The following is a 24,996-nucleotide window of genomic DNA, read 5'->3' on the forward strand; positions in this document are numbered from 1 at the left end:
TTGTTCTTTCATGAGAATTGACTGGTTTGAAAAGCTCAAAACAAAAGTATCTGTTGTCAGCGAGCGCTGTGCACCAGTCACGCTTCGGGAACTTTGAGAGGAAACAACACTACACTTTATCAAAATCCCCGGCCATTCTCACGTATTCTACTTCCAGCCAAATACTTGTAAAAACAACTGGACCCAATACAAAATAATACCTGTGCGATTCCAGTGGTTAACATTGGGTTCCGCCACAGCCAGGAACGAACGACTCTGGAGCTGAATGGGCAGATCCCGCTTGCATTCATCCCATTTGCTGCTTTACTTTGGGGGAGTGGATGTATAGGCTTGGGCTGTTTACCCTTTCAGTACCGATCTCGTGTGAATGTCAAAGTGAAGCCACGGCTGCAGACTGAAAAGATCAGATTATCCGGCCGCATTCATAGATCTAAATCCATGCATTGGTAAACAAAACGATGCTACACACATTTAAGCCGTCGCTGTGTCTGCTCCGATGTTCGGGAAGGCTGACAGCTACTGCCGCTCTCACCCGCTTCTATCACGGGGACAGAGTGGCGACTCTCGGTTCTCAGCCTGATTTGAACTCTCCACTCTTCCAGGTAGGCCAGAGATGCAGCCTCGCGTTCGAGTAAAGTACTCTAGCTGGGAGGACAGGAAGGTCGCCCGCGCCAGTATTATACACAGTCCATAAACCAAGCCCTAGGAAATACTGTACTGAGATTATATATATATATATATATATATATATATATATATATATATATAGAATATATATATATATATATCTATTGACATATAAAATAAAACTGATGTAGAGTAAAAAAAAAAACTGATGTAGAGAACTTATTTTTCATAATGTTATTCTCAAAGTGTAACTGCAAATAAAATAAAACGATATACAATACACGAGACAATTGTGTTTAACAGTTGCAATCATTAATTGAAGTTCGTTAGTAAATCTTATTTAGCGTAGGTTGGAAGTTTCAATGGATTTCAGAAAGTCAAGGGTAAATGAAGACCAATGCCAAATAATCCCGTCGCTGATTCAGTTTATTATGGATAAAAGAGATAAGGGATTTCTTGTACATAGTCTAACCAATATTTCTCATACAAAAATAAAGTTAACAAAAATAAATAAATAAAATAAGGTACAGTTTGAAAAAAAAAAAAAAGATAAAACAACAATGTGCTGAAGTAATTAATAAATGACGCTAATTACAGTGGCTCGTTATCGCATACTTCATTTTGCACTTTAGCACTGTGAATAACACTGTGGGATTTTGGCATGCGATGTTCTTGGTCACACTTGTTAGTGGGAGGCAGTTACTTAATAAGAAAATAATTATCCAACACAGGAGAACGTTATCCACAACGTTACCTTTCCTACTGAAAGCAGCACAACGTACCAGCGGTTGAGAATTGATTCCCTTTTAGTATGATTACGAATCGCTTCTTTATAACCCTACTAATAATACACTTTGTGTAATCCCTCTAGTTTAATTATATGTCTGTTTCAGAGGTTTAATTATAGCACAAAATAATACATTTATGTTGATCTTGCCTGTTAAAGTTAAAATAAAAAATGTAACAGTATGTGGATGCCCATTCATTTTACACTGAGAAATCCTATTGGAAGCTAAAAGTTACAGAGCAACATCAGAGCTGTTTAAACAGCTTACCACACAGCACTTACACAGGCTCAGTTGAAAGCGTTGTCTAATGTGTAACTCTTAAAGAATAGGGTTTTATTAAGAGTGGCGTGATACACATTACGTGACTTATCATTGATAAAAGGTAAGGAAAAGTAAAAACAAACACTGTTAAAACAAATCGATGTGCAGGTTGTATCTTTTTTTAGCCAGGGTTATGGAGTAACGCATTTCTTTTTCTTTGTTGTCCCTCTAGGAGAATTATGAGCGAATGCAAGCTTTAGTAACCAAGCTTAAAGAACGTGCAGACAAAATCAAATTGGGTAATGTGATCATCGTTACCATGATATTATTACAGGATGTGCCTTTTATTCTAGTTACCAAATCAGAAAATATACAACTCAGGCAAGACATTAAGGTCTTGCCAGTAGTTTGTTTTGTTTGTTTTAGAATTGTAATTGGTGCTTTATCCTTTCAGCAGCAATGGGGACTAAAGTCACAATGCTGATACAGCACATGAGTTAGTGAGTGATTGACTTAGGTTGTGTTTATGTACAGTAAAATACTATAATAATGACATCAGAATTTTTTAAATAATAAGAAAAATGTCCAGCAGTTTACCACAGCTAACTCTGTGATTTATTGTAATCATGTCAGCACGAGCCCCCCCTCCTTTTAAAAATCCTTTCTAATAATCGAAATGCTCTTCTTGTTAAAGGAGGCGGAGAAAGGGCAAGGAAGCTACATACGTCAAGAGGAAAGCTGTTACCACGAGAGCGTGTTGACCGACTTATTGATCCAGGGTAATACATAGCAAGGGTTTTTAAATCCACGCCATCCATACTGAAATGTTACACTACAGTAGTAATTTGATCTCAGTGTGTTCCAGTAAATGTACTTGTGTTGGGAATCACCTGTGGAGTTAAATGGAATGACAGTGTAGTGATGTCAACAGCTTGAGCTATTGATGGCTGTATCTCAGAAACCACTTCCATAGTTTCTCTTCTTTTATATATGTGACTCTCAAAGGGGCACTCAGACATGATCTTATTTGATTTGTAGGTGGATTTTTAGTTTCTCGTTGCAAAACATTAGAATTCAGCGTGATATTTTATATTTTTGCAGCTCTCCTTTTTTAGAGTTCTCCCAATTTGCTGCTTACCAGCTGTATGGTGAAGAGGAGGTGCCAGCAGGAGGGATCATAACAGGCATTGGGCGAGTATCAGGGTAAGTATAATCAATGGCTGCTGCGTCTAGGAAATTATGTCACTGAATAGTATATATTAGCATTAGTTAGCTATATATCTTACTGCTTGTCCTTGATGAAAGATTTCACAGCAATACACACAGCAGCTTGTTCTATACTTTTAAACTGGCTGCAGATTGTATAACTATGGATGCTGCTGTGACAACATGGGCTAACTCCAACAGCCATGCAAATGAACACATAAATAAAGAGTTAATTTAAGCTGTTGCAAGTTCAGTGAAAGAGTCTTGCTTTACTTGGTGTGTTAGTTTTACTGATCTTGCATAGACGTTCCACTCATTCCGGGTTTTAATACAAGCTTGATTAGCCATAGTATATAGGTAACAAGATCAGGCATGTCTTAATAAACTCATTGTAAAACCAGTAATTGATCAAACTGCTATGCAATGGGAGTCTTATTTCCATCTCTGTAGATGAGTCACTGCTGCCAGTATAAATAATATAGCAGGCTCGGTGGCAATTGTTTTTATCGCAGTAGTGTCCATGGAAACATGCAACTATGACAGACTGGATTCAGCTACCCAGGCATAGCTACCCAAGTCGTACCCTGGTTTGCTGTTAAGGGTTTTATATATCAACTGGACATGTTGTCGTTTCCCACACTCAGTCCTATGGAAAAACATTGGGCTTCAGAGTGACTGCGTTTATGTGCAGTTCAAACAATGCTGATGGTTATATATCCAGAATCATTGATGTGGTTCCTGATGTGGAGCTGGGAGGTTGATTGATTGATTTATTTATTATTTATTTATTTTGAATTTAGTAGTCAGCAATTATTTTTTTGGCTCAGCTCACCACTACCACCCCTCTGCTGCTGACTCGGGAGCAGCAAAGACGAACACACGCTGTCCTCCGAAGCTTCTTTTGACACTGTAGACTCACCATGCAGCCACCTCAGAGCTACAGCGTTTTTTTCTAAGTAATACCAGAGCTTTAATTTATCACATGCATAATGTCAAGTAAATGCAGCTGCCACCCTTTGAGTGTGTTTATGCTTGTTGTTTCAGAGTGGAGTGTGTCATTGTTGCCAATGATGCAACTGTGAAAGGTGGTACATATTATCCAATCACAGTGAAGAAGCATCTTCGGGCTCAAGAAATCGCTCAGCAGAATCACCTTCCCTGTATTTATTTAGGTGGGTGTTGTTATTGTCAGCTTGAGTTGAAACTTGATCAATGATTTTATGCCAACTCAAAACCCAACAATGTCTGATATAATTATGGCTAAACTGTGGAAGAATGCTGTCACAATGGCATGATGCATGATGGTGACCATTACAGCTTTAGCAAAGTTGACCTATCCCATACAAAAATTTCCCACAGTAAAAGCATAGCAGAGTGTAATAAAGCATAGCGTAAAGACCAGCAAGGTATGGTAAAGCATATTAATAAACATGGCAAACCAGGATAAACTATGGTAAATGCACAGTATAACCACAGGGAAAAACATGGGATGTGTTTACTATTAAACACATTTTAAATGTGATTGATTATACAATAAAAATGATTTTCTGATACTCTGGTATGAATTGCAGTTGATTCAGGAGGGGCAAATTTGCCACGGCAAGCGGATGTGTTCCCAGATAGAGATCATTTTGGGCGTATTTTCTTCAACCAGGCACGTCTGTCTGCTGAACGCATTGCACAGGTAAAAAGAGAAAAGTAACCTTGAGCAATAGCTTGTGTGGTATAGTATATGATGCAGGATTAGACAGCTGTCTGTTAAATTGCTGTGCAAAATGTGTATTTACCTGCACTAATGTCTACTATTTTTATGCAAATGTATTATTAAAGAAACTCTTTGTTTAATGTTGTTTTTCACATTTTGTTCATATTCTCTGCATTAGTGATAACCGTGTTCATGGATTACATGAAGTATAACCCTTTTAAAAATCTTTTGCTTCAGATCGCTGTTGTGATGGGATCCTGTACAGCAGGTGGAGCATATGTACCTGCTATGGCTGATGAAAGCATTATAGTGAGAAATCAAGGGACGATCTTCCTAGGAGGCCCTCCTCTGGTGTGTTTCGGTCACTCCTTGTGTTTATCTACAGTTTATATGTATGTGTGTAGGAGTGTCTTGTTATGCATGAATAGCATTATGGTCTGGACCATCAGCTGATTCATAGACCCTCCACAAAGGTAATTCATTCATTTCACAATTAGACACAATCAGCAGTTACAGCAGCCCTCCTACACAAAAGTCTGTCTATCTACCTATATATCTCTATCTCTGTCTCAATCTCTCTCTCTGTATATACACTACTGGTCAAAAGTTTTAGAACACCCCCATTTTTCCAGTTTTTATTGAAACAGTGAATAACCTGAAATGGTACAAAGGTAAGCGGTAAACTGCCAAAGGTTAAAAAAAAAAGTTTAGGTTACCAAAAACTGAAAAATAATGTACTACATACAAAAATGTTATACAAAAAGGCCTTACAGCTGTTCTGCAGCAATGGAAGTAAATTAAGCCTTGAAAGTTGATGCTAACAATTCCTACAGGTGTCCCAACTTTTGTTGATTACTTACAAACCCTCTGTCTGTATAAAAGCATATTGGAACAGACTGTGTTACTACATCCTCTTAAGCATTATTTGGACAGTATTGTACTGCATGAAGTAGTATATTGCTGTCGTAATGGCGAGAAAAAGGCAATTAACAAAGGAAGACAGACAGACCATTATAACCCTTAAAAGTGTAGGTCTTTCCTTTAGAGAAATTGAAAAGAAAGCCAAGGTGTCAGTGAGTACAGTCCTACACCATCAAAAGGCACTTGGAAACTCTGACAGGAAGAGGTCTGGCAGACCCAAAGCCACAACTGAATCAGAAGACAAGTTTCTGAGAGTCAAGAGCTTGCGTGATAGGCGGCTCACAGGACAAAAGCTTCAAGCACAGCTTAACACTGGTCGAAGTAAGCAAGTCTCAGTTTCAACTGTGTAGAGAAGACTTCGAGCTGCAGGTTTGACAGGTCGAGTGGCAGTAAGAAATATTGCTAAGATGGCAAAATAAGAAAAAGGCTTGCCTGGGCCATGAAGCACCGCCAGTGGACTACTGAAGACTGGAAGAAGGTCTTATGGACTGATTAATCAAAATTTGAAATCTTCGGTTCATCAGGCAGGGTTTTTGTACGCCGTAGAGTAGGCGAAAGGATGGTTCCTCGGTGTGTGACACCAACTGTCAAACATGGTGGAGGAAGCGTGATGGTCTGGGGCTCTTTTGCTGGATCCAGAGTCGGCGACTTGCACAGTGTGAGTGGCACCCTAAACCAAAACGGCTACAACAGCATTTTGCAGCGCCATGCAATACCCTCTGGTATACGCCTACTTGGTCAGGGGTTCATCCTACAGCAAGATAATGACCCAAAACATACCTCCAGGCTATGTCAGAACTACCTTAGAAGAAAAGAACAAGACGGTAGGCTTCAAATCATGGAATGGCCAGCATAGTCTCCAGAACTGGACAGAAGAGTGAAAGCAAAGCAACCTACAAGTGCAACACATTTGTGGGAACTTCTGCAACAGTGTTGGGAAGAACTTTCTGAACAATATTTGATTTCCACTGTAGAAAGAACGCTACGAGTGTGTTCGGCTGTTATATCTGCGAAAGGTGGCTACTTTGAGTCAAAAATTTAGATTAAATTTTGTTAAACAAAACTATTCCATGATTTATTTTTTTATCCAATTGTTTATTTGTTCTATGCTTTAATTTCAGAGTACATTGAGACATTAAACTGCCTAAATTTCAATAAAAACTGGAAAAACGGAGGTGTTCTAAAACTTTTGACCGGTAGTGTATGTGTATGTGTTGTGGAGCTAGTTGGAACGTTAATCTGATTTGGCATAATATACCGTACAGTCTGTTTGCTTTAGCATTGCATGCACCAGTGGCCCCTTTACATTTGTCATACACTTTGGGTCTATGTGGAATTGTCTTCTGCTGCTCAATGCTTATTTCTACATAATCGAAAGAGCAACTGTTAACAGAGGCATTGATGGGATCTGCCCTCATCAAGCACATCTAATCAGTAAACATGAAGGTGCCTCACCCCTCAGGAGCAGGGCAAATCAATCATAGCGGCTGAATGACAAAACTGCAGTTATTAACTCCTATTGATTACCTGCTGGCTGCAGTGACACACATCTCCCAGAACCCACTCAACTCATTAATATTTGTTAGTCATGTTTACCCATAGAGAAAGAGCACAAAACAATGCTATTTTCAAAGTCACACAGAACCAATATCCAGAACCCTATTGAAGCGCAGCTTAAGTGGGGCATATGTATTGACAACATGAGATGATTTTTTACAACCAAAGTCCAGAAAACCATTTCAATCGAAACTTGTTAAGTGGGTCAAATTTTCGTCAGAAAAACACCCCATCTGTCACTACCTGCACAGGTTATGGAAAAACAAACATGAAGGAACAGCCCATCTGTCACTACATGCACAGGTTGTGGAAAAACAAACATGAAGGAACAGCCCATCTGTCACTACATGCACAGGTTGTGGAAAAACAAACATGAAGGAACAGCCCATCTGTCACTACCTGCACAGTTTGTGGAAAAACAAACATGAAGGTTGTGCTTAACATGCTGGATTTTCTTTTTGTCTGTCTGTAGGTGAAAGCTGCAACCGGAGAGGAGGTATCAGCTGAGGATCTGGGTGGTGCAGACCTTCATTGCAGGTAAATGAAGTTTGGAAATGCTTGTTACAGATTGTTTGCTTGTTCTGTATCTGTGAGGTTGCTGTTCAAACCTCAGTAAATGGGGTAGTAGCATGCATGACTGTACACGCCATGGTGGTATGTGCATTGGTTTGCAGAAGTATTCACCCCTTGGAAAGTTTTCACAGTTTGTTGAATTACAAATAATGTGTGCACAGTTTTTCAAACAAACTTTTTTGTATTCAAAGCTGTAGTGGTTAAACTGAACACTGTTATATGAGGAGGAGGTTAAATGTCAGCTAAACTTGCAAAGAAAATATACAAAATGAAATTTACTGGTTGCAGCAATTACTGCTATGAATCTTTTTGGATAGGTGTCTACTAAGTTTGCACAATAGGATGGTGAAATTTTTGCCCATTCTTCACGGGAAGTGCTCCAGTTGGGATAAGTTTGTTGGGGATCGTCGATGGACTGCAATTTTCAAGTCTCGCCATAAATTTTCGATTAAATTCAAGTCAAGACTTTGACTGGGCCACTCAAGAACAGTAATTGTCTTCTTGTTCAGCCACTCCAGTGTGGCTTCGGCTTTGTGCTTCGGGTCATTGTCCTGCTGAAATGTGAATTTCCTCCCCAGTCTTGGCTAGCTCAAACAGGTTTTTCCTCAAGGATTCTTCCACTTCTTAATGATGGACTTCACTGTGCTGAGAGGGATAATCGGCGCCTTTTAAATTTTCTTGTACCTTTCTCCTGCTATGTGCCTCTCTACCACTTTATCCCTGACTTGTTTCGAAAGCTCATTGGTCTTCATGGTTGCTTTGTTGGATCACTGTGAGTTGCAGCTTGAAAGTCTTTATATACCTGAGGGAAATTATCTACAAGTTAAACCACTTTGAGTACACACAGGCTGAAACCATTTCACTAATTTTGTGACCTTTCAAACCAATCATTTTCACCTGAACTGATTTAGGACTGCAGTAGAAAAGGTGTTGAATACTTATGCAACTGATATTAATCTGTTTTTCTATGTAAATCTTACTTATTTATATTCTATATGCATATTTTAACGTTATCAATGTGTAGTTTGTGTAGATTCTACATGTAAAATCTAATTTGAAAGCGTCATGGAGTACGCTCAGGTGCCAACAAAATGTGAAAACTTTGCAGGGGGTGAATACTTATATGTAAGGTGTACTGTACTGTATGGTAATACCACAAGAAACATCTAAAATTCTATGAAAAACATTTCAGCTGAATGTCTTCATTGAGAAAGTGTGTATCAAAATGGTGCTATCCTAAATCTCAGCCCTTTCAGTGGGAGTTGGTACTTGGAGCTTAAGGCAATTTCTGCTTCGCTCGGTGATGGGACAAGAAATTTTTCGCCGTTGAAAAAGAAAAAGCAATTAAATGCATTTTCCTATTGCACATCAACACCTTTCTGTCGATGTCTCAGTGAAAACAAATCAAGTGACTCCTACACAGATTGCAGGACTGCTAGGGATTGCTGACCTCCGAATATCATACAAGTAAATGAGTGAGTGCTAGGTTATGTAGCTGATGAGATCTGCCTGGTTCATTTTAAGTAAAGAATTGTGTTAATATTCAGATATGACAGTTTTATAGCATTGTGCTTCTATCTGGTAAAATGTGGACTGCTGTTTAGAGCTAGTACAGGGATCCAGCTGTAACACGGCATGTTATTACAGTACTGACATTAAAAACATGTACCTACATTATAAATTATCCCCTTCAAATATCTAGAGAAACGTGCTGCAGATTCTTTAGCACAGAATATGGTGGTAGATGGAGGCTGTCTGTCCTTTTTCCTGAAAGTCTGCCTATCTGCCAAAATTCAATTTTTATATACACTGTATATTTAGAGAACTGCAGGGCCCATTGTGATGAAACTTTCTAAACACATTGTTAGCAGCAGCTGTAAAAACCTGTGGGAGGACAGAAATTAAGATCTCCTTATCCCTGAAACCTTAGGGTGGTCGAGACACCTTTTAAATTGTAAAACAAAGGCTACTTTATTTTTTAAATAAAGTTTTTCAAAAGAATGTGTACCAGACATTACCAAAGTTTTCCACAATGAGCTGAGAGTTTCCCATGATACAGTAAACAATATAGGTTTCCCCAATGAATGATTAGCTGTCTGTCATAAATGCCATGAGCTTGCTAATTATCATAATGTGTTATTTACCAATATGAAACTGTTATAAGGTATGAAGATCTTAATCTGTAAAACTGTAAAATGTTTCAATTATGAACTAGTCAGGTTTGCGCTATTGCTTAGGCTCTGGGGCTCTAAATGTTATTCTTCAGCATCAGATACTTTGTGTTGGTGCAGTTTTTGACCCCTTTCAAACAGCACCGCTGAGCGTGTCTTCTTGTTCACAGAAAGTCCGGAGTCACAGATCACTACGCCCTAGATGATGCCCATGCACTTCATTTAGCCAGAAAAGCTGTGAGAAATTTGAATTACCAGAAGAAAGTGGATGTAAGTAAATGATCTGATTTCATGGGATGAATTTTCTTTCTAATTTGTGTTCTATCAGAATTGTATTTGTATGCACCGCACCATGTGGAGATTCAGTCATTCATCATATGAAGGAAGCAGTTTCTGGTTTCTCTCAGTATTCAAGAGCTGCCTGTCTATAACCTGCTGGCATTGTGCAGTGTTGCTTTATGAATATGTTTCTTAAGAGACAAACTAAAAGGAGGCAATCAATTGAATCTCTGGTTTAAATTAATTTGTTGATAGTAATATGGTACACTGCAGTAATAAGTGTGAAACAAAGGGATTTGGTTTATTTTTTTTATTAATAAATAATATTATAATCCTATTGATGTGTATTTCTTTTTAATGCATTTTTTATAAGAACAAGTACCCTGGGATGAATATTGTAAGATGCTTCATTTCAATTTTAGTTGGAAACAGGTTTTTGCAATTCAATAGTCTGTCCTGGCTGGAGATTTTTTTTTTCTGCCACTAGTAAAGCAAACGAACCCAATTTGGAGGAGGCTGATCTGGTTGGCCTGTAATGAGTTAACGAATTGTGTTTTTTATAGAGGAATTAGATTTGTTTCTTATAATTCACATATTGTAAAACAACGATCACCCAGCTTCCAATGCCATTGGAACTGCTTGTTTCCTCCCCCTCACTGTTGTGACTTTTTCATCATTCTGAGGGTCCTGGGATCTGTTGCTCCAACAGTGAGTATTACATTGTTCTCTACATGTCTCTTTACCTGGCTCGGAAGTGGCTTTGATCTTCACTGCACATCCTTAGTACTTTCCAGTGTGTTACGCAGACTCTAAACAACTACATAATGAATGCATTGCTTCCAGTGCCAATTTCCTTTCCATCAGGAATTGTGGGACAGGAGATTGACCTCTTTGAAATCATTATTCCTCTTGCCACCTACATGCTAGAGCAAACCTTGCACAAGAAAGGGAACCCAAGCCCTCACACTTAGATAAGACCTGTGTTAACGAGGTTCCTGAGAGGCCCACTCAAGGGCAGAATGGCCCGCAAGCCCACTTCATTGGGTATTTGTAAGTGTGCATGTATGTATACTGGTATGTAACTTTAATATATTGAAATATTACCAGGTGACTGTGGAACGTCCAGAGGACCCGCTGTTTCCTGCAGATGAAATATACGGCATCGTTGGCGACAACTTGAAAAGAAACTTTGACGTCCGAGAGGTATTGATCTGCGAAGTGCTTTTGAAAGGAGATCATGGGAAATTCTTTTCTTAGTCTTTGGTTCATAATAGTAGTCCACAATAAGTACGAGCCATTGTCAAATACTCTTTGTAATTGACTTATTGGAGTCTACTATGATCTCTGATTATCATAGCCTGTAACTGTAATGGCTAGTGAACAGTAGTTCAAGCCAATATGAATTGTGATCTGGAAGTCACTTGGAGAACATATGAAATAGTAGTGTGTTCATTTTTATTTTAGAACATAAGAAAGTTTACAAACGAGAGGAGGCCATTTGGCCCATCTTGCTCGTTTGGTTGTTAGTAGCTTATTGATCCCAAAATCTCATCAAGCAGCTTCTTGAAGGATCCCAGGGTGTCAGCTTCAACAACATTACTGGGGAGTTGATTCCAGACCCTCACAATTCTCTGTGTAAAAAAGTGTCTCCTATTTTCTGTTCTGAATGCCCCTTTTTCTAAACTCCATTTGTGACCCCTGGTCCTTGTTTCTTTTTTCAGGCTGAAAAAGTCCCTTGGGTCGACACTGTCAATACCTTTTAGAATTTTGAATGCTTGAATTAGGTCGCCACGTAGTCTTCTTTGTTCAAGACTGAACAGATTCAATTCTTTTAGCCTGTCTGCATATGACATGCCTTTTAAGCCCGGAATAATTCTGGTCGCTCTTCTTTGCACTCTTTCTAGAGCAGCAATATCTTTTTTATAGCGAGGTGACCAGAACTGAACACAATATTCAAGATGAGGTCTTACTAGTGCATTGTACAGTTTTAACATTACTTCCCTTGATTTAAATTCAACACTTTTCACAATGTATCCGAGCATCTTGTTAGCCTTTTTTATAGCTTCCCCACATTGTCTAGATGAAGACATTTCTGAGTCAACAAAAACTCCTAGGTCTTTTTCATAGATTCCTTCTCCAATTTCAATATCTCCCATATGATATTTATAATGTACATTTTTATTTCCTGCGTGCAGTACCTTACACTTTTCTCTATTAAATGTCATTTGCCATGTGTCTGCCCAGTTCTGAATCTTGTCTAGATCATTTTGAATGACCTTTGCTGCTGCAACAGTGTTTGCCACTCCTCCTACTTTTGTGTCGTCTGCAAATTTAACAAGTTTGCTTACTATACCAGAATCTAAATCATTAATGTAGATTAGGAATAGCAGAGGACCTAATACTGATCCCTGTGGTACACCGCTGGTTACCACACTCCATTCTGAGGTTTTTCCTCTAATCAGTACTTTCTGTTTTCTACATGTTAACCACTCCCTAATCCATGTACATGTGTTTCCTTGAATCCCAACTGTGTTCAGTTTGAGAATTAATCTTTTGTGCGGGACTTTGTCAAAAGCTTTCTGGAAATCTAAATAAACCATGTCATATGCTTTGCAATTATCCATTATGGATGTTGCATCCTCAAAAAAATCAAGCAAGTTAGTTAGGCACGATCTCCCTTTCCTAAAACCATGTTGACTGTCTCCCAGGACCCTGTTACCATATAGGTAATTTTCCATTTTGGATCTTATTATAGTTTCCATAAGTTTGCATATAATAGAAGTCAGGCTTACTGGTCTGTAGTTACCTGGTTCAGTTTTGTTTCCCTTTTTGTGGATCGGTATTACGTTTGCAATTTTCCAGTCTGTCGGTACCACCCCTGTGTCAAGAGACTGCTGCATGATCTTGGTTAGCGGTTTGTAAATTACTTCTTTCATTTCTTTGAGTACTACTGGGAGGATCTCATCCGGCCCAGGGGATTTGTTTATTTTAAGAGCTCCTAGTCCCTTTAACACTTCTGCCTCAGTTATGCTAAAGTTATTTAAAACTGGATAGGAACTGGATGACATGTGGGGCATGTTGTCAGTATCTTCCTTTGTAAAAACTTGTGAAAAGTAATCATTTAACATATTTGCTATTTTTTTTTCTTCCTCTACGATTTTGCCATTTGTATCTCTTAAACATTTAATCTCCTCTTTGAATGTTCGCTTGCTGTTGTAATATTGGAAAAACATTTTGGAATTGGTTTTAGCTCCCTTAGCAATGTTCATTTCTATTTCTCTCTTGGCCTTTCTAACTTCCTTTTTGACTTGCGTTTGCAGTTCTGTGTACTCTTTCTGCGTACTTTCTTTTTGGTCCTTTTTTAATGCTCTGTAAAGTGCCTTTTTTCGCTGAATATTTTTTTTAATTGATCTATTAAACCATTTTGGCAATTTAGTTTTACATTTAGATTTGTCTACTTTAGGGATATAATTGTTTTGCGCCTCTAGTACTACATTTTTGAAGAACAACCATCCTTCTTCTGTGGGTGTTTTCTCTATTTTACTCCAATCTACTTCTGTTAGTCTCTGTTTCATGCCTTCATAGTTTGCTTTTCTAAAATTGTAAACCTTAGCTTTAGTCTTTACTTTTGGGGATTTAAAGAACACTTCAAATGAGACCATGTTGTGGTCTGAGTTTGCCAGTGGTTCTCTGACCTCTGTTTTAGTTATTCTATCTTCGTTATTTGAAAAGACTAAATCAAGGCATGCCTCCCCTCTAGTGGGTGCCTTCACAAATTGTGTTAGGAAGCAGTCATTTGTCATTTCCACCATTTCTATTTCATCCTTCGCGCTACCCACCGGGTTTTCCCATTTTATTTGGGGGAAGTTGAAATCCCCCATTAGTATGGCTTGTCCTTTGCTACACACATTTCTAATGTCATTGTATAACAGGTTATTGTGCTCACCGTCTGAATCTGGCGGTCTATAGCATGCTCCTATTATTATGCCTTTTGAATTTTTGTCTGTTATTCTGACCCATATTGATTCGGTTTTATTTTCTTTGTCCAGGTTTAACACCTGGACGGATGGTTTTTTTTCTGATACCCAGCAAAGAATTTTTTTTTAAATATAGTTTGTGAAATTTTAATCAGTGACTGATTCAGAAAAGACACATTTCCAGATTTCAGCCATAGGCTTACGACTGTTTGTTGTATACACTGCCTATTCAGTATATAAATATAATTCTGCGTTTCTTTCCAGGTCATTGCAAGAGTAGTGGACGGCAGTAAATTCGATGAATTCAAAGCTTTTTACGGAGATACGTTAGTCACAGGTACAGTTGTAATAATAAACCATTAAAGTAAGAATGTCTGAGATGGTGTTTAGAGTTTCTGAAAACATAACGCGTGTGTTTGTTGTACGTTTCTTTACTCGTCTCTGAACAGGTTTTGCAAGAATATTTGGATACCCTGTGGGAATCATTGGGAACAACGGAGTCCTGTTTTCAGAGTCGGCAAAGAAAGTACGTGTTGAGTTTCAGTAACCCTTTAATAATATGTCTAGCTGGTTTTGAGCCATAATGCACGTTAGTGTGCGACTAGAAAACAATCTGGAGAAGATTCATGAAATAATAAGAAAGGAGCTGTACTATAATATCCTGATCTAACAATGGCCCAAATTGGTTGAGTATTTTAGTATCAGCATAATGACTGTCTGAAGCATAATGCAAGACTCGACAGTAGTGTGCGTGTCAAATAAGCCAATATGCTGATTGTTTTAAAGTTCATTGCTGGACGTTGCCTGCTATGGATTTATCTAACCAGTGACTCCTGTGCGCAATGCAGACATCACTCCACAGCCTGCGGAAGACAAGATTAGCACAGCTGAACTGACAAACATCAATTGAACTGCAGTGTGCTGAGCAGAAACCCGGCTGCCTGCAATAAAGGGAAGGGAAAAGTGCTAGAAAAGTCCCAGGAGGCCAAAGCAAAGCCATGGCCTCCTTCAGAATTTCAGTAGACTTGGTTAGTGGCTTAATGTGCAGCATTCTAGCCTGTCTAGTTTCTAGTTTCAAATAAAATCTGATGTGCGCTTGTAAATGCCACCTGTTTTTAAATTCCAAGTCTCAAATGCCAAAATATATCTGGGTATAAACAAACATTTCCTGTGTATTAAAGTTAAAGAGCATCTGGGGGGTGGTTTAATTTTATTCACACCTCATTTCACTTTCCCTAGCGTTGTTTCAAGGAGCTGAGGAGCTTTTTAATATGAGAGCTGACGTTTTTCAAAGTTGATTGATTTTAACATTTTTACCAAGGGAAGAACGTAAGCTGTGACAGGATGCATAATATAAACAAATGCTGGCTGAATAGCACAAATGTGACAATGGAGCACATTTATCAAGGTCTTGTGACAAATGTGCTTGTCAGAAACTGTACATGAAATGTACAGCTCAAATCAAATATTCACCATAACTGATGATCACAGATTACCATGACGTAGGTTCCATAAAACAATTAAAAATAAAAATGGTAATGTATATTGTTTGACTCATTTACAGTAAGTTTTTTTTGTTGTTGTTTGTTTTGTTTTTGTGGTACTGTCAGAAGGAATATTGTTTTCCCTGTTGAGTGGCTGTGGGAAGCTTGTTCAGGTGGGAGTGGAGAAGCTGACGTTGACCTGTTTAATTGTAAGAGTGCTAAGAAATGTCGAGTGTCAGTTTGGGTGACCCCTCCTGGCGTAGTGTTCCCGGGAAAATGAAGAAATATTTAGAGCTTAACAGAAGATACAAGAGTGAGAGAGACGTTCATCCTGCGACTGACAAGCGCGAACTTCACAAGCTTCACAATTCTGCTGCAGTCAATAAACCTGGGCTGAGAAAACGCTGCGTATTGACCGTGTGCAATTGCATAAGAGATAGGTGCACTACACAGTATAGAGCAGCAGTTTTTAATTAAGGTACTAATTAATATTGTAATTAAGGTACTAAGAACGTAGCTGTTCATGGAAAACAACCAATAGATCTTTTTGACATACTGTCTAACCCATTGGAAGAAAAAAAACATGCAAAAAAGTAACGAAGTTGGGAATAAATGCGGTGCTGCTTTAATATCGTCTGCTTTGAATATGATTGCAGGGAACTCACTTCATTGAACTCTGCTGCCAAAGAAATATTCCACTTGTTTTTCTACAGAACATCACAGGTAGGTTCAACATTGTAAAAATGCTAAACATTGTGAATGTAGTACTTGTGTTTAAGACGTTACAGTGTAGATGCTAGGATAGTTCTTGTTGAAAGTATTGAGGAGCATGGTTATCGACCACTACCAGCATGAAACAAAACACACTTTTGTTGTGTTTAATTGGAGGTATTTGTTACTACACTCATGAGAAGAAAAATTGCAGCATGCTTTTTACCCCGCCGGTCCCATCCCGGGGTGAAACAAGAACGTGGGGGGGGTGGTGGCAGGGCGGGCGGCGGGGTGGGTCAAAGTCAATTTGAATACAGGGCGCCGCTTTTGGCGGGGGGGTGGGGGGCGGGGGGGGGGGGGGGGGGGGGGGGGTCAAACTCAAATTTGAATTGCAAAAGACAGCTTGTAGTGACATTTTAGCCGTGTAATAAATTCTAGCACGATACATATTTCATAACAGTTTAAAGGGATGGAGAATTAGCAGCTTGGTGATGTGGTCTTTCTACAGAAGTCTATCATATTGGTTTCTCATACAGTTAATTACAAGACATCGTTGGGACAGAGACATAGACTGGAAGTGTGGACATACAGAACCTCCCCATACTGTACTGCTCCTAACTCATACTGTGCTGTGTCTGTTCTGAAAGGGTTCATGTACAGAACCTCCCCTTCTGTACTGCTCCTAACTCACACTGTGTGCTGTGTCTCTTCTGAAAGGGTTCATGGTTGGAAAAGAATATGAAGCTGGTGGGATAGCAAAGGATGGGGCCAAGATGGTAACTGCAGTAGCGTGTGCCAACGTTCCTAAAATCACTGTCCTCATCGGAGGGTCCTACGGGGCTGGCAACTATGGAATGTGTGGACGGGCGTACAGGTCAGTCGGCTGTTTCTTTGACTAGTTCTCTGAGAAATATGTAATAATATTTTAGCAGCTAGAGCATTTGCTTGATTGCAGCAGCTAACATCAATAAGTTTTTGCTATTTCATTTTTTATAATGCTGACATTTACATCCAGTGCTAAATATTGATATGAACCTGCACAATAAAGTTAGTTTCTGGTGCAGTGCCAAATTAACCCCATACTGTCTCTGTTAACCCTCCATAACTATACAAGACTAAATGATAGAACATGTAATGAACCAAAAAAAAGTTTTCTACTTCTCTTTTCATTCTTGACATGGGGGGGGCTTATCTTGTGTACATTTTAGTAACAGCTGTCCTAGCCATCTATTTATCAAACCAAAAGTGTATCCAACTAACAAAAAAAAAAAAAAAGCCTTGAACGTCTATCCAAAGGAAATCACATTCCTACCCTTGCCCTCCTTTTTCCCTGCCCTTTCTTGTTAGTTTCAAAAAAAGAAATGGATTGACTGTGTTGCACATTGTACATTGTTTACAGCCCCGTAGAACTGGGTCTTGCACCTGCCTGTTGATACTGTGCTGTGATTCATTTCCTAATGATTTCAGGTGTATTTCTGTCTTTACTCTGGCAGCCCACGATTCCTGTACATGTGGCCTAATTCACGGATATCAGTGATGGGAGGTGAACAAGCAGCCACAGTCTTGGCAACTATCACAAAGGACCAGAAAGCCAGACAGGGAAAGCAGGTATGATTTTTTATTTATAGGGCTTTTTGTCAAACAATCATTTGCCATTATGGGCTGTGCTTTTTAGTGGTATATGGAAGGATGTCCCTTTTCAAGTAAAAGGGAGAAAATCACTCATGCTCCCTAGTTAATGCCCTCAAATTATTATTATCCTGCAAGTTAACATGTAGAATACACTTTCCATAATAAAGTACTGGTATTAGAACTACTTATTGTGATAAAACTTTGGAAAGACATTCTTTAGCAAATGTCATTAAGAGTAAGCAAATCTGTGGATATATCAAAGCCTCTGTACACACACGTGTCACTGTCTTTATGTACAAGTCTGTACAATGTGTTTTGCGAGTTTTCTTCTTTATGATGCACACAGAGAGTTCAACAGCAAAATAATTACTTTTTCTTCTCTTTTCCGCTTGTGTTGTGAAACATGACTGAACTCTTTATCAAATTTGAGCATTAAAAAAAACATCTTACTATTATAAATTATTTAAACTTCAGTGGTAGGCCTGTTGCTGAAGAGAACATCTTTTGAATTGAATAGAAACTTGTTATTTTGAAACTAAGACCCCATGTTCCTCCTAGTTTTCTGCAGAAGAGGAAGCAGCCCTAAAAGAACCAATAATAAAACGGTTTGAAGAGGAAGGAAGCCCATATTTTTCCAGTTCAAGGTAACTTCAAGCTTAACAAAGCTTCTGTTTTAACAGGATATCTCAGTAAGGAGATCGACCTTTTAATGTTAAAATGGTTACAGCAAAGCAGCATGAATACAACTCTTATTTTTTTTTGTACAGATTAGTATGTTTAGGTTTTAAAATGCATGGTGATCAATGTCTGTGTGCTTGTACTGTAGCGGAGAACTGGGGATACTTGGTTTGCTGGTACTTTACATTCATTGTGAGAGACTGTCCTCGTCTCTGAACATTAAGGTCTGTTCTGCAAATAATGTTAAAAACTTTGATTTGATCTGTCTGTCACCTCGTAACTTCCTTATTGCTCTGTATTGATTGATGCATTTTATGAATCCTAGCGGCCCCATAAAAAAAGCCCATATTTAATTCTGTTTTACACGAACCAGCTTAATTTTTCGGAGTTACAGCAATACTTCTGGGGAATCGTTGAGATTCTTTTTTTTTTATTTTCTCCTGACTTCAGTTTGTATTCGTTTTCATCACGCGGGCTCAGAAGCTCATGCTCTGAATGCTGAAAAAGGAGCGTAGCTACATTCTGTCAGCAGTTGTGAAGGGATCTATTTATCTGGATCTGAAGAACTTAAGTGCTTGTGCAGAGTTTGTGCTGGGTACACCATTATTTGGTCCTTTCTGTATGTCACCATTGGATAATTAAGCTTTGTCTTGCTTACAGCACTTTTAATTAAGGCTGGACTGGCCTGACTTTAGTCACTAATGAAAACTGAGTTTTAATATTCTGTGTGTTCTGTGTGTTTATGTAATATTACTCCATGAAACTAGTGAAATTCTTTGACAAAAGTAACATCTAGAGGTATTTACCATTGCACAACAGGAATGATGAGTTGCCATGAATGTAATCACTGATAAATCAGTTTGAATAGGTAATAGTAAATTATCTCAATTCATTAGCGTTTTCTTTTGATCACATGTAGGGCTTTAAGTTTTGGGGTTTTATTTTTGATCACATAATGTCCCTTCAAACATATTCTGAGCTGATTTCTGTTTCCTAATTAAACTCACAAAAAATATGTTAATTCCAAAACAGTGTCACTTGATTTTACCTTCATATCTTGACAGAGCCAGTTTTATGATTATGTTACTCATCGCTGCTCCTGTTCCATTTCATTCTTGCAGTCGTCTAAGTTTATCATTGTGCTTTTGTTATTTTCACGTGTTTAACAGAACTGTCCTGACAGATTTTCTTTTCAGCATAAAATACCCACGGTGGCACGCCTGTCATTTAAAATCTCCTAGATTTAAAAAAATAAATACATCTTAATCTCAGTTTGTAATGAATAGTTTTCTTTTTTATTAGGATACAAAGACAGCTTAACAAATACAAATTAAAATTTAAAGGGAGGTAGAGATTTGGAAAATAAAAACTGAAAAATTCAAGCCCTAATCACATGTAAAGAAAAATAAAGCTCTGTTATTAGCAGCTGCACAAACAATATAAAGCAAACCAAGCTAACACATCCAACAAAAACCTTCATTTTCAAAAAATAAAAACTTTTATACTCAGACCTTCTATTAATCATTTTCTGAACCATTTCAGCTTTTACTCATTAGCTTCTGGGTCTCAAGAGTGTTTGACAAAGTGTAATTAAGGCCATTAGGTACTTCTTTGAATAATAGATTGTATTACGAAGTTGGAGCCAGCCACCAGAGGGAATTAATCCCATTGACAAGCCATTGCAGAGCCTGTTGATTTTTCACAGAAACCCTACCATTAATTAGAAGCAGTATGAGGATTGACAAACAAACACATTAAGCCAGGTGTGAAGGCTGCATTGTTCCACCTCAGGATGTGGGAACTAAAGTCAATCGAATGACCTTTTCAAAATCTGCTTTAGAAAATGTTCTGTAATGCTGAGAAACACAGCACACAAATCCCACATGTTTAAAAGAGGAAGGAAATATAAAAGTTTATAAACTTATTTTTTAAACCTTCTGGAAAACAAAAGTATGTTTTCCTTGTTCATAATGGTTTAATGCCTCTTATCTGTAAACACTCTGTTTTGTTCCAGGCTGTGGGATGATGGGATCATTGACCCTGCTGACACAAGGCTGGTGCTGGGTTTGAGTCTCAGTGCTGCCCTCAATGCTCCTACCAAGAGCACACGTTTTGGAGTCTTCAGAATGTAATCAACTTTAAGAAATTATCTTTTTGTGACAAGGGATGTATCGAGATTTGGAACTAACTCATGGGCAAGTTTGACAAATAAAAAATACTCTTTACATGTTTTGTTTTGTTTTATTATTATTTTAAATGGTGCATTAATTGAGGCTTACTGTAAAAAAAAATAATAATAATTTGTCGCAATTGAATTAACGGTTCTCTCGATCTATGTAAAAAAATGGTAGTACACAGAAACCGAAGGATGCCTCCATGTGTTCCCAAAATAAATAATTGTGTTGTTTTATCACATCAGTATACATGTTGTACATTCTTCCCTACACATCAATACATGGTAGTGCAACAGTGTTGCAACTGCTGAAAGATTTGCAGGGGAAAAAACCAACAGTGTCACACACAAAGGCAAACCTGGAACTGGCAGAGACACAACCTGTACTGTATGTATAGCCCTGGGGTTGGCAGAGCAACATGGCTGGTGTAGCGTGCACGGTATCGGCACTATGCTTTAGTGCGAGAGGCCCCGGGTTCGTACCCGCCCTCCTCCTGTGTGTGAATAGCCTCGCCCTGTGTGAAGCACCTGTCTTGTGTTAACCGAGATCGCTACATTGGTGTCAGTGGGATGCAAGTACCCCGGCAAGCACTCGTCAGACTGTAGCCTGGTGAGTAAGTCCGGGGCGGATTTGAGGCTGGCAGGGGAGAGTGTAGCGTGCAGGGGGGAAGGCAGCAGCAAGGCTGGTAGGTAACGTAATCACTTTGAGTCATATGCCTGATATACGCTCCTTGCATTGGAGCTGGCTCTTTTGTACAGCAGTATCGGCGCTATGCTTTAGTGCGAGAGGCCCAGGGTTCGCGCCCCCCTCCGTCTGTGTGTGGATTGCCTGCGTTAACCGAGATCGCTACACTGGCAAACTTTGTGAAACAACAGTGCTCAATCCTTTCCATCCATTCTAGTACACACCTTGCTTCCTTGTTGAATTGAGCACTCAAGAATAGGACATCGCGGTTTTGCGGAAATCGGGAAATTGAGGTGTCACCGCTAAATTCACCTATTGTAGGGGCCAATGCATAGCGGACAAGTACAGAGAGGAAAAAAAGCAATCTTTAAATGAACTACTGCACATTGCAAGCGACGCAAACTACGTATCTACCTTCTGTAGATAGGCTTTTTTTTTTTATTCCTTCGCCGTTTTTCATTCAAATTTCATTTAGGCAAAAAAAAAAAAAAGTCCTTGGACAAATAACATTTACAAAAAAAATACTCCAAAACAGTTAACGTTCTTTTTTACTGTTCAAATGACAACATTGTTTTAATCAGCCTATCAGTGTTTGTACTGGCTGCTCTGTATTTTGTACTGTACAGTAGGGGACGGGGCAAAGTCAGTGCTGCATTGTTTTGGTTTAGGTTGCTAAAATCTAGTTTTCAGCATTGAAGGTAAAATACCAGAAATGTTTTATGAATTATTTTAATGTGTATTTATGTAATTCTAACAAAATGAGATGACACTGAGCTTCACTATAACTTTGAGACAACCTTTTCTAAGCAGAACAAGAAGGTTGTTGAAAGAGAAACTGACTAAGAATGCTTGACCGCTCAAAACAATTAACCATTAACAGTTTATGTCAGGAGGTGATAGTCCTAGAAAGTTCTGGAGACATCTGAAGTAGGAAAATAACTTCTTATCTGAGGATTGTCCTCCTAATAATAAGAGCCAGAATAGGGCTGACCCAGCTCAGGACAGCGAGCTGAGCTGCAACACAGGCATTCCGCTGTATCTCTTCATTCTGCAGCATTGAGAAAGCTCAATTCTATGTGGGTTGGGTTCTCTTCAATTCAACTGTAGCTGCAGGCAATAAATTTCACTGTAGTGCAACCAGTACTTTTCATTTTGTTATAATACAAATTTGTACGTATTTTGATCAAAACTGCTTTTTCAGTTTATTTGCCCTTCAGAATATAAACTGAAAGTTGCAATGTAGTTGTTCTTACCTGCTAAGACATTGCATACAGATAAGGCGTATTTCCCTCTGCACATGTCCCCCTCCATTTGCTTAATATGTATGTAAATATGTAAATAATGTTAATTATGAAGGGAAAAAAAAATGTATTGAAAAATGTATTTACTGTTAAAAATGTTCTATATCCGTTAAAGTCCACATGTGTAAACACACACTAAAACATGTTCTATTTATTTAAAATGTCTTTATTATATGTAGTTTTAGAAGCAATTGGAAAACTCATGAGTCCAATAGGAGACCGAAAGGTTTGGACAGGTTTCGGTTGGGTTAGGGGTAGTTGCACTACAGTGGAAGTTCTTGCCTACAGCTACAGTTGAATTCAAGAGAACCCAACCCTTATGGGGAACATCTGCCTCCAGCACAACATTCATCTAAAAAAATGAACAGACTGAGTTGGGGAGAGGGTTTAGATTTAGAAGGAATAAGTGGCTCCTAGCTGAACAGGCTTTTTGTTGTTTTCTGATGCAAAAACTGTCATACAACAATGGGCTCTAGGATATAAAGGACTGAGCTACTGTTTGTCACATACCTGTATCTAGTTATGGTTTATACTTATAATAAATTATGACATTTAAAGACTTCCTTATCTTTTCCGATTGATAAACTTCTGGATTGGACTTAATCTTAATTGTATGTCTGGGGTATCCAGACACAATCTAACAGTAGATAATCTACACAGACTAAATCCCACACTTTTCTGGTTAGATTCCTGCTTTTCTGTCTCAAGAACTACAAAACAGGCAAAATTGTTTACATAGAACTTTATTAAATATTGTTACTTAGGTGCTTTCAGGCTTGATAAGGATTGGAATGAGAGGAACTGACAAATGAGGCAAAGGAATACAAGTAAAATTGAACAAAAACCTTTACTTTCTAATAATGAAAATAAATCAAAGCACAAAATAATAATAATAAAAAAAAATTAAACTAGAATGGACATGTCTAAAAAACATTTGTCTAAGCTATTAACAATAGTCTGACTTTTCAGGAGAGGTCATATATGGGTTCCTGTGTCTTCAATATTAACTAGAGTTGCAAGCAACTTTAACGCTTCCTAGTCGCTATCGTGATGTTGAAGTGTATCTATAGGTCACCATAGACGTGACCAATCAGCTTCATTCATGGATGTTACTTCCCATAAGGTTATACAACTCTGAAGTCAGAAGAGTTTTTCCATAGTAACAATGACCCTATCTGTAGTATTGATGGAGTAATGAAACAGTTTTACATTTGACCTTTAGGAGAGGCCATAGGCAATTACATTTTTTTGATAGAGCATATATGGTTCCTATAAACCTTGACCCTACCTGCACTCTCTAAGGAGTTATAAACCACTTTTACATTTGACCTTCAGGAGAGGTCAGAGGTCACAAGCATTTTTTTCAAAGAGCATATATGTCTTCCTGTATGTGTTAAATATGAACCTTGGACAAACAAGACAGGACCTTGCCAAGAGTATGTATACCAATTCACATGTTCTGCAAGACAGGACCTTGTCAAGAGTATGTATACCAATTCACATGTTCTGCATGCCAAAGTCCTGTGAGCAATATCCGGGAAAGGAGCCCTCGCTGTAAAAGCCTCTGGCAACTCTTTGGCTCCCGTCTTCAACATACCCTGGACTTTAAATCTACTCCCATAACTCAGGCTCTCGGAGACTGGTAACTCTTTATAATATTTTTTATATTTTCTTCAGTCCATGTTGAAATGCCTGTGAGATAAAAAGAAAAACATTTACAGTGGTTTGCAGAAGTATTCACCCCCTGCAAAGTTTTCACATTGTTGGCACCTGAGCATACTCCACGATGCTTTCAAATTAGACTTTACATGTACACTCTACACAAATTACTCCACATTGATAAAGTTAAAAAAAAAAATGCATATAGAACATATGTTAGATGTACATAGAAAAACAGATTAATCTCAGTCACATAAGTATTCAACACCTTTGCTACTACAGCCCTAAATCAGCTCAGGTTCAAATGATTTGTTTGAAAGGTCACAAAATTAGTTAAATGATTTCAGCCTGTGTATACTCAAAGTGGTTTAACTTGTAGATAATTTCCCTCAGGTATATGAAGACTTTCAAGCTACAACTCACATAGTGATCCAACAAAGCAACCATGAAGACCAAGGAGCTTTTGAAACAAGTCAAGGATAAAGTGGTAGAGAGGTTCATAGCAGGAGAAGGGTACAAGAAAATTTAAAAGGTACTGATTATCCCTCTCAGCACAGTGAAGTCCATCATTAAGAAATGGAAAATGCATCATACCACCCAGATACTAC

At 38.4% G+C, this 24,996-nt stretch overlaps 1 protein-coding gene across 1 annotated transcript; it reads left to right on the forward strand.

Annotated features, from left to right (window-relative positions):
• The first annotated feature begins 336 nt into the window (after nucleotides 1-336).
• Nucleotides 337-20,795, forward strand: LOC121313315 (methylcrotonoyl-CoA carboxylase beta chain, mitochondrial-like). The gene is made up of 17 exons (XM_041245717.1): nucleotides 337-602; nucleotides 1,909-1,975; nucleotides 2,371-2,455; nucleotides 2,778-2,879; nucleotides 3,927-4,054; nucleotides 4,454-4,566; nucleotides 4,825-4,938; nucleotides 7,538-7,602; nucleotides 9,980-10,079; nucleotides 11,196-11,291; nucleotides 14,330-14,402; nucleotides 14,515-14,591; nucleotides 16,206-16,272; nucleotides 16,978-17,134; nucleotides 17,754-17,868; nucleotides 18,451-18,536; nucleotides 20,585-20,795. The coding sequence occupies exons 1-17, from the start codon at nucleotides 459-461 to the stop codon at nucleotides 20,700-20,702; spliced, it is 1,707 nt and encodes a 568-aa protein (XP_041101651.1). The 5' UTR covers nucleotides 337-458; the 3' UTR covers nucleotides 20,703-20,795.
• The last annotated feature ends 4,201 nt before the right edge of the window (nucleotides 20,796-24,996 follow it).

Source organism: Polyodon spathula, chromosome 1, assembly GCF_017654505.1.
Source record: "Polyodon spathula isolate WHYD16114869_AA chromosome 1, ASM1765450v1, whole genome shotgun sequence".
In the NCBI taxonomy this organism is placed as follows: Eukaryota; Metazoa; Chordata; class Actinopteri; order Acipenseriformes; family Polyodontidae; genus Polyodon; species Polyodon spathula.